The following is a 19867-nucleotide window of genomic DNA, read 5'->3' as shown; positions in this document are numbered from 1 at the left end:
AAAAGCAGAGAAAACCCAAATTATTTTTGTCAGTGAAGACTAAGGACATGAAATATTGTGAACAGATTATTCCAGATTTTAACATTGAGTATAAACTGGCTGGGTTATATTGTCAAAATGTATTTTGTGGTGTATGTTGAGGTACATACTGTGCCCTATAAAACATTGGAGGACTTTTGATGATTGCAATATTCTATTTCCTCTCATTTTTAGGAGAGGAAAGCTTTTAATTTCAGATGCAACTTGCTGAAGTATTTTTCTTTACTTTCCTGCTCTTCCCTCCTGGAAGTTCCTTTTGTATTTTCTCCTTGCAAGTTCCCATTCTTTCTTATTTCTTATCATTAAAATATAAGTGTTTGTATTTGTGTTTGTGGAGCCCACCTGGAGAGCTTCTAGGGTAGAATCAGTGGGCTGTGCTGTCCTGGCTGTGTGTTGCATGGTGCTGCTCATAATGTCTTGCTCGAGAAGCCCCCAGCCCGTTTCTTATAGTTTTAGACCTTCACACTTACATGCCCAGTCCTTAAACAGGAGATTTATTTCTCTTCTCAACCAATCAGTCTAGATCTCTGCTGCGTATTTGGTAAATGTGCTGCAAAACACAGAGTACTGAAAGTGTAAATATATGGAAGATCATCAGCATCTTAGCTTTTTTCCTCCTGATACGTTAGTATTAAAGATGGTCTGTCTGTAGAAGAATGACTTATTAAAAAAAAAAAAAAAGTCTGCATGTGATGTTTTTATGTAAGTGTATACACATTTAGATATATTTGTAGTTAATGCCTCTGAGGAGAAAATGGTGAAAACACAGCAGTGAAGTGCTTGCTAAGTGATGATTTCAAGGTTTTTTTTTATCTATATCACGTCAGAAAGCAACCGACAGTAGCTGAAAAGATATACTGAGAGGAGCCTCCTGATACACTCGAAGGTGGTATTTTAATCACCTTCCTTTTATTAGCTTGTATCGTGAAGACACGTGCTATCTCATAGCCCTGCCTCTAGGGCAATGATGTTTCCCCGGATTGAATACATAAAAACTTCACAGAGAGCTGACAGGATCAAAAGAAAACAGGTTTTGTGTTTTTGGTCCTTCTGATTAATATCTTACTAATTCAAAGGACAAGTTACAGGAAGAAACTTATTTTAAAAAATCTGTTGCAGCCTAATGAAGTTCCTAGTTGAACGTATAATGGCCTGTATTTAAAGAAATTCTATTATAAGCAAGCAAATGTTCAGAAACCTTTACCTTCGATATTTTTTGTTTTCCATGTCTTCACCTATGTGGTCATGAAGGTAGTTGGATATAATTACCAAAGCAGTATCCATATATCTGTGATGCCAGCAAGTCTGTTCCCTAAGGTTACATGCAAATCTGTCTTCTGACAGCTACCTTCGGATTCATGATTTCTACATCACGAAATGTATTGCCTGGCACTAATCGTGAAGCCGCAAATTTTGATTTTTATCCTGACAATTAGAATAGGGAGTAGAATAATTCTCTGTAGCATTTCCTTCCTTTCCCCCTCCCTTTGCACTTGATGCAAGTTCCATATACAGCATTGAATAGATGTAAGGACAGGAAACGTTGATTAAGTACTAATGGAACCAACTTCCTATGCTATTAATGAAAATATGACTCATGTTTTAAGGATTTGCAGTTGGATTCCTGTAACTTTTGGTGTTTCTGTTGTAGTTGTTTTCAGTAATCATGTTTTCCAATAACACAAAATAATTGCAAAAGACTGAGTATACTAGTATATTAAAAACAATAGAAGCATATTCATTTACTTAAATTCATCCTAGTGTACATGAATCGTATTTGTAGCACGTGAGATTTCTGTCTTGTAATTTATTTTTATATATTTTTTAAAATCTTTGCTGTCCAGAAATATCTTCTCCCTCTGCAAAACATGTTGGGAGATGAACAAGTGAAACTACGATAAATTCCCAGTTCCTTCAGAATTTCAGAAAATTTAACTCTGTTTCTCCATTCTCAACTTGGAATATGACAGTAAGATTTCATTGTCTGCTGAAAATTGAGTCTCTTAAGTGTGTGAATGTGTGTGTGATGATCAGGTGCAACCATAACAGTAGCCAAATGAGAAAGCAGAGTGAATGTGTTTCTTAGCTTACTTATTTACCCGTATTTAATTGTAATACTGCTCATGTGTTAAGCATATCTTTGAAACTGGTCTATACATTTCATTTTTGTATAAAATAGAGGTGCAAAATGGGCTGGAGAGAAACAACTTTTCAACTCTTTTTGTTTGTTTGTTTCCTGTGATAAGGAAGTGAAGAGCTTGCCCTGCTTGCATGCTCCCCCCTTCTCGCCCCTAAGTAGAACTTTTGGGAATGGTGCCTCCCATTCTTGTTTTTGTTGGAAATCCATGCTGGATGAAAGAACTGAAGTTTGAGTTAATTTCATTATTTTTATTAAATCATTTTGTCATAGTTTGCCTGCTCTACAAGTTCAAGAGGAATGGAAAATATGTGTTTCATAATAAATCCTTTACTAGTCATTGTTCAAGTTTTACTTTTTTGTCCCTTACAGTATCAGCCCCATCTATTTCCACTTGTCTGTAGTGGCAAATTTTTCAGTAGTTTATGACATAAAAGCATTCGTTTCCGTTTGTTTGAAAATCTCCCTGCATCTATCATGAAAACTAAGTTAGAAAATACCTGAATATGTAATGAGTTCTATGTGACAAAGAAATATATTTTACTATGAATTCAACCTTTTTGTAGTGATGATAAAAATGCCAAAAGTCTTTTTCTTCCTTATTGTGTATTGTGGAAGAAAAATTAAGTAGGTGTTCTTCAGTTTTGGAGGTAACCTTTCATGTGAATTTTTCCTTTTCTTTGTAACTTCAGAAATATGGAAATTAGAACTTTTTTTATTGCATACTGATTTAATCAGATAGTTGTGTTTAAGTAGAGTAAACCCTCCAGAGCATTAAAAAAAAAAAAAGTGTTCATTTGATTCAGCAGATTTATAACCTTTGGGTGTATATATATACACCTTTGGCATTTTTTTCTGTTTGCAGTGTTTTAGTCCTAACCATAAAAGTTGTTATAGACTTGCACATTTACAGAGCAGCTGCAGTCCAGATTAGTGATTTTACAGCAGATATTTTTGTGATGTTCAACTTGTGTAGGAGTAATGAGATGGATAGCTTGAACAGGGCTGTACAAGCATTGGTACAACATGGAATCTCTTAGCAAGAGCAGGGTTCTGGAGGATGGCTTCAGCAGTGCAACAGATGGCCTTTGCAACCTGTGCCGATGCCTCGCTTGGTGCTAGGTGTTGGGTTTGTTCGCAGAATACAATGCAGGGGCATTTCTTGCCTGGGCAGATACACTGTACAGCTTGACCTGTAAATGGCCTCTGCATTTTGCTCGTTTGAAGATGCAATGCTGGTGCATCTTGTGTGTCTGTGAAATCTGGAGGCAAAGGAGCACTGCCCAGTGAGCTGCTCGTGGGTTCTTAAAACATGCTGAGCACGTCTGTCCACAGGCGCTTTGCCTTTAATTTTTCTGGCATAGATTGCAAATGACCTGGGTATATAAAACAGATCAGTTCAAGAGCCAGAGCCTTCAGAGGCTAAACAGCTTGTTTATTTTAATTGCTCTTGCTGTTCACTGAAGATCTTAGCATTGAGGTATTTTCTTGGGTTTGTATCTGTTGGAACTGAAGACAGGAGAATCCAGTAGTTCTAGTTCTATGCCACCATTTCCCTGCCTTGGAGACAAAAACCAGCAGGGAACCCAGCTGAGGAATATTGTTCTGTCAGCTTGCTGCATGTAAAGTTTAGAACAGGCACTCCAGCACCTCTGTGTTTTTTTTTTTTTTTTTAACAACAGTATCTCCATTTCTTTTGGGGAAAGTTTTAGGCGTACTCATCTAAGCTGGCAGCTGCTTCCAGGGCCTAACTTAGAAGTGTTCTTATACTAAAAGTTTTTAGAGCTGACGAGTTCCACTGACTGGAAGAGCAAAACCTTATTGCCAAATTCCCAGAGCAGGAACGTGCAGTAACCATGTAAGGAAACTGAAGCAGCTTGTCTATTCTCTGGTTCTTCAGGATAGTTTCCGTAGATCTGAATGTCCTACTCAATTTTCTTTGGCATTAGAGCACCAACAATGAACATACAGAGACCATAGGAAAAAAAATGATCCTGATCCTCCAAATGTTCCAAGCCATCAGAAAAAGGGCAGGGGTCAGCAGAGTATTGCAGTGGGTACTGCTCCCGTAGGGGCTGTAGTACTCTGCTATAATGGAAGCAGGAATGTGCAGGGATCAGCATGAAAACTCTTATTTGTTGGGTGTGTAACCTTTATTTTTGTTGGAAAAGTTTCCCACTGAGATCATCTGATGCTAAATTGTGGCAAGTTAACTTGCATTTTTATTAGTATGCTAGAAAACTGATGAAGGCAGGCACTCATTTGCTAGCACTGGTGCTTTCCCATGCTTGCATCTTCCTCGCCTCTGCAGGTGTTGGTATGGGGCAGTATATTTTCTTAAATCAGAAGAGCTTTTGGTAGCAATGACTGTTTTATCTAGTTTATGGTTGGGTAGCGTCTAGCACAATGGTTAACAACCTGTAGTTTTCAAAGTAGCTTTGGCATGTTCTTGCCTTTCAACCTTAATCCTAATAGATACACAGAAAGGTGAAGAGTCACAAGTGGACAGTTAAAGTGGTCTGTGACTCTGGAGCACAAGCATGATACATGTAACTATCTTACTTTATATATATGTGTGTGAGTAAGTAGAAAGCAATTTTTTTTCTTTTTTCCCCTATTAGTTAAAAGGTAAAAGTGTTGTTTATTTTTTAAACCTATTGAAGTATTATGAAAGTGGACTTTACCTGGCATTGTGGTTTTTGTTGTTGTTGTTTGGGAAAAAAATGCAACAAAACAAAAAAAGCACCAAACAGGTTTTGACAAGGAAACCAGATCTATGTAGCTGCTTTATAAGTTCTGTTCTTTTTGATTTATTTTTCACAACAAAGGCAAATCATGAAAGAGCTTATCTTGCAGCAACTCGAGCATTCTGTAAACAAGCAACATCTCAGATGACCTTAGTCCCATTCAGCTATCGCACGCAATTGATTTTAAAACCTTCATAGTGTCCCTTGGAGCAGATGCATCATGTTTCACAAGAAGCTATAATTCTGTCCCGTTCCTTCTTGAAAATTGTATTTCAGTGATATTTTTTCCTCTTTCGATTTTCAGAAAGTGAGTCAGCTCCAGTTCTCTTGCAGTAGTTGAGTACTATCCTTTCATACATTGTTTCTTGGCCAGTCCTATGTCATAGAGCAGGGAATGTAGGACAGATGCTTCACGCCTGGCATACTCAGCTGTTCCTGAGAATAAAACTACTGCGTGCGGCTGGCAAGGACTGCTTGAGGCAGCACATGTTAGCTCTTAATATATGACCTTTTTGTCCTCAGTAACTCAGCTTACTCATTTAGAAAGAAAATGTTAGATATGAAATTTGGGCAATTGAGTTTCTGAACATAAGCCACTGCTTTGTAATGAATGTATTTATCACCTCAAAACTCAAGTTACAGATGTAAAAGATAAATTGTACACCAGTCAGTGTACAGAGGCGGGTGAGTAACATGGACTACTGTCTAGGTTATTGGAGTATGTGGAACTGCAAGTGATTGAATTACAGGAGCTTAAGAAGTTCCTGTCCCCTCCACTGAGAATTTACCACTACTGAACTGACATGCAGCTCAACTAATCATACCTGCCCTACCAGACCATTAAAAATACACTAAGTTGTGCTATTTTAATTACTGCTGCCGCAGAATAAGCTGGGAGTCACTGTCAGACTGTTTTTCTGCATGGTGCAGTTATATATAGTTGTCTCTGGATAAGAGAATATTGAGTTTTGACTCTTTAATGAGTAGTAAAAGCCTTGGAAAAGAGACACATCTGAGTCTGGATATCTTATTTTGTCTTTCTATTACAAAACAATCTGTGCCGATAATACAATTAAACAGTATTTTTGCAGCAAGTGTGCTGTAGAATGACAAAATAATTAAATTCTCAGTGAATAAGTATTTTGTACATATCCAGTACCTTTAATAATTGACAATCATATTCTACAAGTTTATTTAAAGTTCAAAATTGGTTTTCTCAAAAGATCACTTGTCATCTACTAAACCTTGCATCTTTCTGCTGACTGTGCTTTCACATGAGTTAAAGAATGGGATGAAATCTACTTCAGATGCATAGTACAAGCTTTTACTGAGACTGGGTCTTTTCTGAGCTGTAGTACTGAATATTTTTCTGTGCTGTAGTTACACATTTACCTTGCCATGCATTTTATAAAATCATATTTAAGTGAAGAATGAAAATACTTTAAAGAACATATTTACTACAAATGTAAGATTTGTCTTGGAGCTTGATGTCTTTCTAAAGAATTTGAAAGTTTACCCGTCTTTTCCTAAGGAAAAGACAGAGGTGTATCAGCAAGGTTGAGTCCTTTAATGGAGATGACATAAGTGAAAAAGCAGTAATAGTATGGGTAAAACATCTGAGTTCTTAAGTTATTCCATTTTTAAAGTTTTACTGATCAAATATTCTTGTTAAAATCAGTATGCAGTGATTTTTTTTTGTAATAAAAAGATCAAAGATTTTTTCAAGTGGTCATGTATATTTATTTTTGTACTTTTTTCATACATAGAATGTTCCTGCTGGACATTCCACAGGGAGATTTTACGCATAGCATTGCTCCTGTTTACAGTCAGTGTTCTGCAGATCTGATGATCGGAGTTGTATGGGTTTTCCTCAGCTGTTAGTATTTCTGTTGATGGTCATTAATGATCTGTGAAATAGCCAAAACTAATAAGTTACTGAGGGAAAAGAAGTAATGTCAGTGCAGTGGATGGATAAAAAGTAGGAAAAAAAGAGAGATCAAAAGAAAGAGAGTGGTGGGGTGGGGGAACTGAATGAGGGAGGCACACTGGATTGGGTGGCACTTTGAAAAAGATTGTATTGGTTTAGGATCTGGAAACAATTAAGTAATGCATGTGGTTGCTGAAGAAACCAACTAACAGTTGTGTAACTTACACTTGAGGACAAACGATGCAGGCTATGCAATGAAATTTTTGTTCTGTACATGTGGACTTGAAGCATTTACGCATTCATTTTAAAATATCTGCTGTTTTTTTGGTCTTCTTTATGAAAGTAACTTCAGGATAGATGGACCTCATTTTTGCTTCTGACCGTTGAAGTACATTTTAAAGAATGGGCACGTATAGTTGAAGATGGTTATAGGTTTCCAGAAGACCATAATCATGCTTTAAAGTTACAGTTAACATTTCATGAATGAAATCAGTGACAAAAAATATTTTTCTTTCTTTGTCTAAAGCTGCACAGAGTGAGGAGCGGCTGTGTGCATTTAAGGACCCGTATCAGCAGGACCATGGAATCAGCGAGAGCCGAATCTCCCAGGAGAATGGCACGATTTTGTGCATGAAAGGTAGTACCTGTTATGGACTTTGGGAGAAAACACGAGAAGGAGACATACATCTTGTAAAACAAGGTATGTAACATTTCATCATAAGTGCAGTTTTTGCTACTCTTAACTTCTTTTTTGTGGTATAGCGATCTGACCTGAGGATGCTCTGTTGCAAAACTGAATGTTTTGTTTGCTCATTGTACAAATTTAACTTTCCATTTAACAATCTTAAGTATGAATAACAAGTTTGTTGAAATAAACGACTTATAGAAGAGACTAAGGAGCCCAGTGTACAGTTAAGGGGAAAAAACCTCTAATCAGTTATTACATAAGAAATCCAGAGGAAGATAGCTTTCTTGAGTATACCTCATTAGACATAGAGTCATGATAAGTTTAAAAATAAATGTCTCATTAAGTAGAAATGTACTTTCAAATTGATTGGATGTTTGTTTACAAAGTAAATTGCTCTAGCACAGAACTGTCACATACTGTCAATTCATTATTTTTCTGCTGGGAGCATGATGGTAGGGAGAGGTGAAGTGTCTTGCAGTTGCTGGAGATGTGCTTTGATATTCATTCTGAGAAACTCTGTGCTTTGTTACTTGGATACAAGTTAATGTAGTATAAGGTATGAACTGAATGAAAACTAGTGTTTACAACATGGGCAGTTCACCTCAAAGCTCTTATTTAATGTTTGATCTGGTAATCTGCTTGAAAGAAGCACTGATTGCTTACTGCTGCTACCACGCTACCTCTTACCTTTCCAGGCACTTGTGCATAAACATTTAACCACCTTTGACCATATTTGAGAAGGGACAGTTGATGTAGGAACCAAAGGCCTAAACTAAGCAAGAAATAAGTTGTAGTTCTCTAGTTCTAGTAATGTTGACAATGAGAAGGACACCATTTTTAGAAATTTTGCAAGAAGTACCAAACTATAGATGCAGTCTTGTTTTCTAGCTCCAAGAAGCAATACTAAGTCACAGTTTTGCCTAGACTGTGGGCCAGGTGGTGATTTGTCATACTGAGGCTGACAGCTGGGCAGCTTTGGTGCTGGCCTGCATCACCAGCCATGTTTCTTCTTCTACACAGCGGTAAATTCTGAAAGAAATTGTCTGGTTGCTGGTTTTAAAAGGTGTTAGTAAGGTCAGTCAAGCAAATTATAACTTTTCACCCTGCTCTGTAACATTTAATTCAGTATTGTATGGTACTGATTTCTATTATGCCTCCATAACAAAAATAATTATTTAATTTACTTCTTTTTACAGGTTGCTGGTCTCACATAGGAGACCCACAAGAGTGTCACTTTGAGGAGTGTATAGTTACGACCACACCACCTTTGATTCAAAATGGAACATATCGCTTCTGCTGTTGCAGCACTGACTTGTGTAATGTCAACTTCACTGAAAACTTTCCACCTCCTGACCCTACTGATACAACACCTTTCAGTAAGTCAGACATTTCCATCTCTGTCATTTCATTTAGAGAAAGATTCTTCTTTTGTGTACTATAAAATGTGAAATCTATGACCTTTCTAATCATACGCAACAGAAATAGCAAACAGAACAGCTTTTCCACATGAAGTTTAGCACATTTATATATGCCACAGTGCTCTGCAAAGGACGAGTTAAGTGCTTACAAGAGAGGTCTTTGTATAGGCAACTGCTGAATGCTTATTATATTTTCCAAAATAGTCTCTAATCTTGGGTGCTTGGGTGTTTGGATGCCTAACTTCAGAAACACGTGGGGATATTCAGGATTCTGATGTCTGTTAAAAACAGGCCAGGAAGTTCATTAAAATTATGGCACATCTGAAAAGTCTGGTCTATCTATTTAGTCCTGGTTCATAGATAGCTTTGAGCAGTAGAACCGGTCTTAAAGTGATCAGGCTGTTGAGGTTCTCTTCAGCAGTCTTACAGTGCTTTGAAATCTGACTTCTTTCCTTCGCTTATCTCTGGTAGAGATTAATTTTGGCTTAACATTCAAAGAGTACTAGTTAGAGCAATGTAGTTTTTGTCCAGATTAGATTATCTATTAAATTATTTATTATAAAATTAACATAGCAAATGGATCCAAATCAAGGTGTTACTCCCCTTAACCTCCAATTACAGAAGCAAGATCATGACTAGCAGCCCCTCTGTGATGCTGCATTCCAAGAATTAAGAAGCGGAGTTGTTAGCCTATCTGAACTTCTGTACAGCCTTTTCTAAATAAGAATTGAATAGAGGCAGGATTGTAAATGAAGGTACAAGTGTTTCTGTGTATTGAGAGTTTTTTGTCAATTGAGCGTTTTGTGAAATGAAGATGTCTTTAATGGGGTAGTATTTACAGCTATAGAATGTGAAAAGAATAGTTTGTATTTAGGAGTGATAATTCTTTGAATTCACTTAAACTCTAAGATAGTGATGGCATTAATGCTTTCAAAAGTAGCTATAAGGTGGGGTCTTTGTAAGCAATTTTGAGCAAAATGAGGGCTTGGCATGTTAATGGAAAAAGAAAAAGCAACCTTTTATCGGGAAAATGTATAGGGCATAATTGGGTAAAGATAAATGGCAAGATGTATGGTACCTTTTGGCTGATAATACTATTTGTACAACTAGTGAGCAATCACTGTTTGGAACCTTTGTCTGAGCTCGGGACTGTGCAGTGCAGAACAGATACCACTTGACTCTGGTAATAGTCCCCTAATTGGGCCCCCCAAATGTGACAGGAGTTACTGCTGTGCAGGGGATACAGACAGGATGGTGTAAACTTAATTCCTTTTTCCTCTCTATCCCCCCAAGACAGGGAGACAAAGTTCCTACAAAATGACTTGTGCTTGTGCTTCTCTAAGGGTAGAAACTGCAATCTGAATGAATTTGGTTATTGCATGAGATGATCTTCAAATGATTTTTAAGTGGAACTTTTAATACTGAAACATCTAGCCTAACTTGCAAAGTGAGAGGGGGAAAAATATTAAACATGTAACACAGTCCTTAATTCACCCAGCTGTAATTGACTGTTGCAGCATACATTTTTACTGACTCAAATTGTTTTGTGTTATTGTCACCTCCCATTTTCATAATATGCAAATTTGGCTTCAGGTATAAGCAAAATAGGTTGCTTTGTGGCACAGTTGTCTGTCTGCATTGGCTGTGCTAGAGACAGACTGGCCATGCCAAGCAAAGATGGCCTTATTTGCTATTCTGGTATATTGTTTGTAAAGCTCTACTGCTGCTTCCTCCATTTTGGAGGTAGATGATGTTCTAGAAACCTGCAAGGGTGAACAAAGAAGGAGATTGTGATGTATAAACTCCTACATCTTTATTGGACCATGTTTTACACTGTCCTTTTTCGAGTCCTCTTACCTTTTTCTAGAACTCGTTTTGGTGCTGTAAGATTTAGTTTTGCCACCTCAGCGCTGAGGACAAAATTCTTGCACAGTCATATGGGAAATCTTCTGCAGAAGGTTATTCCAGTATAGCCCACAAAGTCTAAGAGCCCCGTTTCATCGGTATTCTTGTAATGCATTAAAAAGGTTGTACGTGGGAAAAGTTCTTCAATGACAGAAGTAAGGTATTTGGCCTAACAGAACTGCATTTATCTTTAAGGTCCTGTAAATTTCAAAGCATGTGTGAATAGTGTATGGTTAATGAAGTGAAGCCTAATGAATTCAACCAACAGTTAACTAAGTATTTGTAATCGTTCATCTACTGTTCTCCATTAAAATCACCAAGAACAAAAATCAATGGAATAACAAATGGAAATTCAACTCTAATTAAAAGACTAACAGAACCTGGTGAAACTGGACAATTAAAAAAAAAATTGTTATTAAGGAAAATAATAAGTGTTCTTTTAAAAGTGTTCTAGTTTTTCTGCATCAACATGAAGAGTCTCTGTGAACTTCTATGTTCTTGAGTTAAATCCATTCAGAAAAAATAACAGAAGAATAAACAAATTTTTGTGATCGCTTGGTTGTAATATAGGGTAAATAACAGTAGCATATTGAAAGATGTAGCTAGAATATAAATGTTTCAAGAAAAGTAGAAGTAATTGAATTAAAATTTTCATACATGTTGCATATAAAAAAAATCATTCTCATAAAATACATCAAGTGTTCTCATAAAAAGTACACTTAATTTTATGTCGTTGTCTTTTAGGATGTCAAAACATGTTTCTCTCTTAACCATATCTTTATAGAATGGAATATCTTATCTAGGCTGATTCTCATTGTTTAGGGCACAAATACAAGAAATCCATCCTATTTTGTAGAAAAACGTTTATAAAAATGAAAAATAAGATCAAGGACAAACTGGTTCTTGAAGCCTCAAATTTAATCCTTACTCCTCCCTAATGTGCAGTTTGTAATTCAGTCATACGTCTGAGTAGTCATAGTATTATTCTCTTCTATCTTAAGGATAATCCAGAAAGATTTGAGTTGTTGTCGGTTGCTTGATTGGTTGCTAGTCCCTCCAGCTAGTATCTCGCAAATGCTGTAGGATGGTATGTAGTTTAAAGCCCACAGTCTTGAGGTATTAAAAATGCAAAGATTCAGGTAGCAATTTCCTGAAGTACTGGAAGATTGGAGAATGGTGTTTATATCAGATGTGAAGATTTTATCTGTGTAGTTTAGGGCTACTGAAATGCAGAAGTTCAAGAACATCCTCAACCGAAGCTTGCACTTCTCAGTCAGGGTGGGTAGGAATACTTCCTCGTGCTTTGCAAAATCAAAAATTGAAAATTGATTATTCTTCCATTTTCTGTTTTCACAAAGAAGTAACAAAGAACCCCACCATCTTAAGTTCAGCCAGTACATGTAGATAGATACTTTTTAACCCCACTTTAAAAGGGACAACTATCCCTTTGTAAATACTTTGAGACGTGTATTTATTCTATTGGTTTTGTCAAATATTCATTTTGATATTTTTGAAAAATATCTGCCCCTCGTGCTTACAAAATACTTCCCAAATTCTGAGATAATTTGAAGGCAAATTCGTTAATTCTACATACATTCATAATGGCCATTTAAATAGAATTTAAGTAATTAAAGGGGTAAATGTTCTCCCTCATTGGTCATAGATAAATTGTTGTAATGAAACATTTTAAGTTAATGTAACATCAGGATCAAAGCAACAAAGCCATTTTTAATTATTTTTTTCCCTCAAGGCTGCATTCCTGGCACTACAAATAAATTAATCTTACAGCAACTGAGTATTAAGTGTATACTTTTGCATGACAGGTAATGCATTTGCATGATACGTGGGAAAAATCCCTGGCAGCAACAGTTGAGCATTGCTGGTAGATACTATTGTTGAAATGATGTAGTTTTTTTCCCCACATAGCAACAAATGGTGGCTGCAATTTTTTAGAGGATTCAAAAACTTATATTAAATGAGAATGCTGAGATAGAGTTACAGACAAACTGCTTGCCTTACACGGTGAAGGAAGTTGAAGTTTCTTTATTCTCAACCACCAATAGGCTTGTTTATCTTTCCAATGTATCATCTCAGCCTTTCTTTGCCAACTTTCTTGCTACAAATATGTATTTGGTTTGAATGCTCACAGAATTCTGTGGAAACTTTGAGGAAAGCTACCATTTTAAAAGAAAGTAATTATTAGGGTGCATGGTTGGGTCAGGTTAATTAAGGTAGTAATAGATGGTTTTCATTTAACGATTACTTTTGAGACGTAGCAGTTAGACTCAAGTTGCTGTGGACACATGGCCCAACCTTGCTCCCATTGAAATTGAATTAGATCATGTCAGGCAAATTTTGGAAAGCCTTAGCCTTACTCTCTCAGTTCTTATCCTGCACTGCTTTTTCCAGAGGCTAGCATTCAATATTAATTTGTAATTGAAATGCCTTTCGTTTCATGTGGGTTCTGCTTGGTGAATGCTGCACCTGATCAGCTAAGTTTTTAGCCAGTGCAGTTCTTCCACTTCTAATTTGCTAATCTAAGAAAATATTCAGTAAATAAGTGTGTTCCCTTACTTGTCTGATACTTTTTATTCTACTGATTTAGATATATAGCAAAGGGAAAACTACAAACCTTTGCAGTGTTGTCCATCTTCTGTTTTGAAAGATGGAAGTAGGAACGATCCGCACAAGGACTAAAACTTCTACCCTTGAATGGCAGGGAATAAATCAGGCACATCTTTCACAGTGAAGAGTTGAGATGCTATATATCATTACTGTATCTTCACTATGTTGTAAGCTAGGGAAATCGACGTGGGAAAGTGGCAGAAAAGGAAATAGGGCAGCAATTAAGGGCGTTAGTACCTTTTTTAAAAAATAAAATTACTCTTAGACAGCTAAGTATTTTGTGTAGGAGGACAATACTGTGCCTCCCACAAAGTTATTTACTGGGACATTGTAGAAAATGGAGATGCTGAACTGGTGAAGGAGAAAAGATGAAAGTGAACGATGATTGCTAATTGTGTAGTTCTGTTAAAAGAGCTTATATGCAGAGCAGCTAAAAGGCAGGAAAAAATGAGAAGTGTATTTTTGGATAATCATTCTGTGGGGTACTGACATAATGTTTGAAATATTTTTTTTTTGCTAGCTATTAACAAAAGTGTATTTTCTTGAACCTTCAATTGCTTTTCTCGTTTTTGTCTAAAATCTAATGCATGCTAAATGAAATCCTTGTATTGTTTATTTTTTCCTGTTTATTAGGCTACAGGAAATGAATTAACTGCAGGGGGAGGTTTTGATAGAGGGTGCACATTGCTCCATAGAGTTACTGGTGACGTTTTGGAAATGGGCTAATTAAGATTATTTCTTGTGTTGTTGCAACAGAGGGAAAGGTGATGGTATTAAATGTTTGTGTAGGGGAGAAAAAGTAGAAGTGAAAGGCTTTGCAGAGAGCAAGCAGACAATATTGTACCAATTAGTAATCTTTATAGAAGACTATGTAGAAATTCAAGTGAAATCCTTAGTTTCTGTAGAGTCAGTGGAAGGTTTGGCAAGTCACCCAAGGTAACTGGTAATGCTTGTTGAGTAACTTCAGTGATCCTCATTAGAAATGGATATATCAAAAGCAGAATCTCTTACAGATTGTTAGTAGCAGTTAATGTTTTAACTTCTAAGACATTGTAGTCTTTTGAGATTAAACTTGCATCTTTACTGAATTTAAAATTAAACCTTTGATGTGCAGTTGGAGCCTGACTATGAAGGCAAAGCCTACTTAGAAAACTGTACATGTAAATTTTGTCTATTACAGAAACATTTAATCAGGAAGATGAAATTGACATGTTTTACTTACACTTAGATTGAAATATTTTGGAAATATTTGGAAATATTTTAAAACTTTTGCTATGCACCAAAAAACTAGAAACTGTGATAAAATTGAAAAAAAAAGTTTATTGGAAAGCAGAGAAACATTTTTTTTGAGCTACATTCCCTGTTGCTTTATCAATCAGCTGTTTGAAGTGCAGTAGTTAGGAGAGCTGTACAAGGTAACTTTAGAGCTGTGCCAGCCTGAATTAGTACTTTGTTATGACCTGGAGACTCAAGAACGAGGGCCATTGCGAAGTTCTTTTAAAAAAATCTTTTGGAACTTAAAATCTCCTCTTTATCTTGAAATTGCAAAAATATGTTAGTGAAGTGCTAACGCTATAGCTACACCTTGTTTTGGAGGGCTAAAACTATTTATATTTTGGAGTCCATAGAGAATGCAGCTCTTCAAGTAGATGTGCACATAACTTTTAGCTTATTCATGTGATGTAATCACATGAACAGCATCATTGTCATCTTTGAAGTGTCCTGCATATTTCTAGTACTAAGCAGCAGTTACTTGATTTGAGTTTTAGGTCTAGAATGGGGAAAGGAAACATTCATTTTATGAAACGTAATCAGTGGTTTTGCCTTCTTCAGTAATAGTGAAAATTTGCATTTTAAATTGACTAGCATCTGTAAATAGGTGATTCACCATTGCTGTATCATGCAGTTCTTGAGGCATCTCTGCTGGAAATTAGCTGCTTATACTTACTGTTTTATGTGCTTCTTCAAAGAAATTAAAGATCTGCAAATATCTTTTGGTAATACAAATATTGTAAATATGTTTTTCCTTTTCCTGGAAATGCTGAGTATTTTCTGACTTTCATAGTGTTATAATATAAATCCAATGCCATAATGAGCAGATACCTGTTGTGATAATATATTTTGGAGCCTGGTTTTGAATGCCTTATAGATGAAAGCAAAAGTAGATGAGGGTTGTGAGAATGGGACTCTTTCAACATGTATTAGTGGAAAATTGGACTGTAAATAATAATAAGAAGGTAGTAGATAAGATTGTTTTACCTCAATTGTTTTACTTTTTTACTTTTTACTCCACTGATTTACTTCTTAAGGTAAAAAGCAGAACAGGAAAGGATGCTATACTTGTTATGTTTTTGTTCAGGTGCTGTATATTATCATATACAATATGATAATAAACATTATTCTAAACAAATCATACACTGCTTTTTAACAACTCAGGTAAAAGAGAAATGGCTGGGAGTTCTCTGGAAGGTAGACAGACATAGCAGTGAGCTTTTTGGGGGACATTCTAGATAGATGAGTTTTCTGATGTGGTACTAATAGTAAGCTTCTAATGAATACTCCCTCTACCCTTAATGTTTTAAGACTGCATGCTGTAAATCTGAAAACATCAGAAGGAATCATATATGATTATAATTTAGTTAGTAGTCGGTTCTGGGGCATTTGATACTAAGACTTGAGATAATAGTTTATACCCTTGGAGTTTGAATGTAAAACACAAGAAAACATCAGTGACAGCAGTTTGTTGTTCAGGTCGTCTGATGACGCTGCACACACAGTGAAATGAGTGCATTACCAAGGTGTGTCACCCTAACAAATTAATGACTGTATTAACCAAGATACTGTACTCTGTTGACATTATCCAGTAAAATTAAAACACTATCTATGTTTTGTGAATGTTCTACTTGTTAATGTCCCTGTGCTTTTTCAAACTGAACGTTTTTCACATTGGGTTTGTTGATACCCCCATCTTCCTGTCTTGTCCTGCTAAAGGCTTCTTGTTGTTGGAAGGAGTGGCTGTGCATCGGCTTCTCCACTGCTTCAGCTCCTGCCAGAGGGCATTAGCTTCCAAATGCTGCAGCTGTATCTGCCTGTGAGTGCTGGAGATGCTAGGCTGGCTGAGCACTGCTCATCACAACCTTCCTCTCCTGTGATGTTATACTAGTCGCATTCCTCATATCTGATTTAGTTTTTATTTAACCATGGTTCTACTGTTTTTTGAAAGATTGAATTGATTGGGGTGAAGTTTAAAGGGAACAAGAAGTCTGCAAAGCTCAGTTACAAAACACTGCTAGGTGCTGCCAGCAATTGCTAATAAATTCCCAGCCACCCTCTGTCCCCAGTTTTGTCTGTCCTCAGTGCAGTGCTGGCGAGAAAGGTCTGTGTCCACAGACTGCTAAAATAAGAGGCAAGCTTGGGAATGGAACTGTTAAACACAAAACTGAACATGGCTTATAAACACTGGGTCTGTTATTGGCTGTTCTGTTCTAATATAATCACCTGTGTGGGATAACATTTAGATCACAGAAAACCTTCCATGTATTTTTCATGGTCTGTAATTAGATGTTTTCTCTAAGCCTCACTTGTTACTATCCTATGTGCTAACGTTGCTGACAAAAATCTGATCCTATATCGTGGCTTTGTCTGAGATATTTTACTTTCTTGATTTTGGAATGGATGCAATTGTGAAAGAAAGCTTGTCATTTGCAGTACGATTTGAACAGTCCCATGTGAGCCCAGCTGCCTTGCAGGCTCACCTGTACTGCATGTGTACATCAGTACCAGGGATCGGCCTCCAAAGCAGAGGCTGGAAGTCTGGATGGGTGATTACAGAGATGTTGGCTCTTCAGAGTTAGTCATTAATAACTGCTTTTTTGTGAACCTTTATTGGTCAATTTCTTTATCTGGAAAATACTGTGATCCTGAAAAGCCAATACATAATGCTAACTTCTGTCGCTTTTCTTTGTGAAAGATTGTACAGTGTGTCTTCAAATGGGAGACTACCTGGAGGTAAAACAGCAGTGGTGTTTCAATCTGGCACAATCTTAGAAGCTGTAGGTAAATAAGGCCTCTATTTTTTATTTATTTATTTTTAATTATGGGATAAAATAAATAGCTAGAATTCAGTCAGTTAAATATCAGCAGGCTTCCACAGAGGCTGATGCAGTGTGGCCCTGGGCAGAGATGGCTGCCTTCCTGCCAGGGACGGCAGCACTGTGCCTGTGCACAGCCCAGTTTCTGCATCAGATCTTCTGCTGGGATTACAAACAAGGTGAGGAGCTGAACTTCATGGAAGCTATAATTTGTCTCTTCTTGCCTTGTCAGACAAAATCTCTGTGTATGGATGGATGCTGAGGATTGGGGTTTTAAAGTGTTTTTTCTTACAAAGAAAGGCTTATGTCCTTTTCATTAATGAAGTGAATGGTAAATTCAGATAAGTGCCTCAGGTACTGAATTGTGATCAAGTGAGTAGCTCTGTAATTATGAACCTGGAGTTTTATAACCGGAAATCTAGTTCCTGAGAAGGTGTGTGTGTCATCCTGGCTATAGATGTCTCCATTATTTCTGAAGAACTGAGCTGTCAGGGATGTTCTGAAGTCACAGAGATCTGAGGTGGTTTGTTGGCATCCTGGCTAACACAAACCACGTGCTTGAAAGAGCAGAGAGTTCATAGAGCCCCGAAGGGAACCAACACATGTAGGAAAGCATCTTGTCGGTGTGCTCCTGATTACACACCAATTTTCAAAGCTGTTGCTTTATTGCTATCTACAGAGGAGACAATGACAGTATATTCGCTATAATCTTCATGAAGACCCCTGTGAATATAATTGTTGTATTGAAAGACTTTCAAGCAATAGAGATTGAAGATGATAATAAAAACCTATGTATATTTGTGTTGGTTTTATAACCAGGAATGCTTACTGTTGTTAATAGGGTAAATTAGGGTGAAGGGAATTCCTGAAAATGTTCTAAGTATATCTACTTCTGTATACCTGTACTGAGTCTTTCTGTCTTTTATTTTGAAGTCTTTATGTGTGTGTTACTCTTTCCAGTCACATTGCATTTGGGATGCTGCTTCCTTATTTATTGAAATAGCTGTTGTTGATGTACACCATTCATTATTATTATTTTTACTGTTTCATATTTAATAAACAAAATGAACAGTGCTCAGTTGCTATGGTCACTAATACCTGAGCATGAGTAGTGAGACTGAATGTTCCTATTCGTGTGTGAGAGAGACACTTTCCCATGTTGCAGTTCTCATTATGACTGAATTTGTGATAGGAAATACGACTTTTAATGCCAGCTGTTGGAAATTTACAGAATGTATACTCTTGGTTTCTATGCTTTCAATACCAGAATAGGTATGGATCTTTCTAAACATTGATTGTAATCAGATATAGGTAGAAAATTCATACGTTTCTTTCTCAGAAGCCTATTTTGATCATCTGTGTTTTCTTTTGGGATATTAAGATATTTATCCTGTATCTAACACATTTGAAAATTTAAAATAAATCAATATATTCATTAGTCTTAAAATCTAACTTAGGCAAGTTCTGGTTTATTTCAGTTAATTTGAGTAGTATGCTTCCACACCAGATTGAGTCATGGAAGAGCATTCGTTGCACAGATAAGTCTAAGGAGAGAAGTTAGAAATTCTGTTCCTGAGGGGCAAGTAAAGCAATTGAAAGAGGAAACTGTAAAGACTTACTATTGCCTTAGCTTTTTTTGTTGTTTTAGGTTAGAATGAGAGGTTTGTCAGAGAGGCCTGAGGAAAAGGATTTCTTTTCCTAAGATATCCGATACAAAGTTGTATCAAGACTGAACTGAAATGTTTAATCCAATTCTTTTAAGTACTTTTAAAAGTTCCAGTGAGGTGGATTCAGTGTTTCAGTACAACAGTTTTATGCAATTATTTGTAATTTTAATCCTACTAAATATTGTGTGTATGCTTCTTGGTGCTAGGCCAATTATTTCATAAAAGTTTCTTAATTATCTATGGATAACATTAGACAGCTTTCAACTTTGGCCTGGATTTTGCTTTCCTTTAGGCTGGTGGCATGAGGCTCATTTAGAAGCTGCCTGCAAGCCTGTAAATATTTTCCTAGGCTAGCAAAAAGTTCCTTGTTCCAGACACTCATATTGACTTAAACTATATATACTCTGAGCAAGGATAAGTTATCCTTGCAGCCTGTATAAAAGCACTTTTTACTTTAGTAACATTTGGAACAGGAAATTAGAGTGCTGGTTGATTCTTTCCTATGCAGAACCAAAATATTCCCGTGTACCATAGAGTGATGGTTCAGAGTCATGTCTATCAATCTGTTCACAAGCTGGATGTGTCTATCTGAGGAATACATGACTGATGTGTGCTCTAGCCAG

The 19867-nt window shown here is 36.6% G+C and overlaps 1 protein-coding gene across 1 annotated transcript in view; it reads left to right on the top strand.

Annotated features, from left to right (window-relative positions):
• BMPR2 (bone morphogenetic protein receptor type 2) overlaps positions 1-19867 on the top strand; it is a 113857-nt gene that overhangs the window by 45372 nt on the left and 48618 nt on the right. Inside the window, exons 2-3 of the mRNA XM_083842234.1 lie at positions 7377-7550; positions 8735-8914. Of these exons, the coding sequence (XP_083698360.1) occupies positions 7377-7550; positions 8735-8914 (354 nt within the window). The remainder of the gene's footprint in view (positions 1-7376; positions 7551-8734; positions 8915-19867) is intronic.

This window comes from Anser anser (assembly GCF_964211835.1).
Source record: "Anser anser genome assembly, chromosome: 6".
NCBI lineage: Eukaryota > Metazoa > Chordata > Aves > Anseriformes > Anatidae > Anser > Anser anser.
Note: the sequence above shows the minus strand (reverse complement) of the source record. Positions and strands in the feature narration are given on the sequence as shown.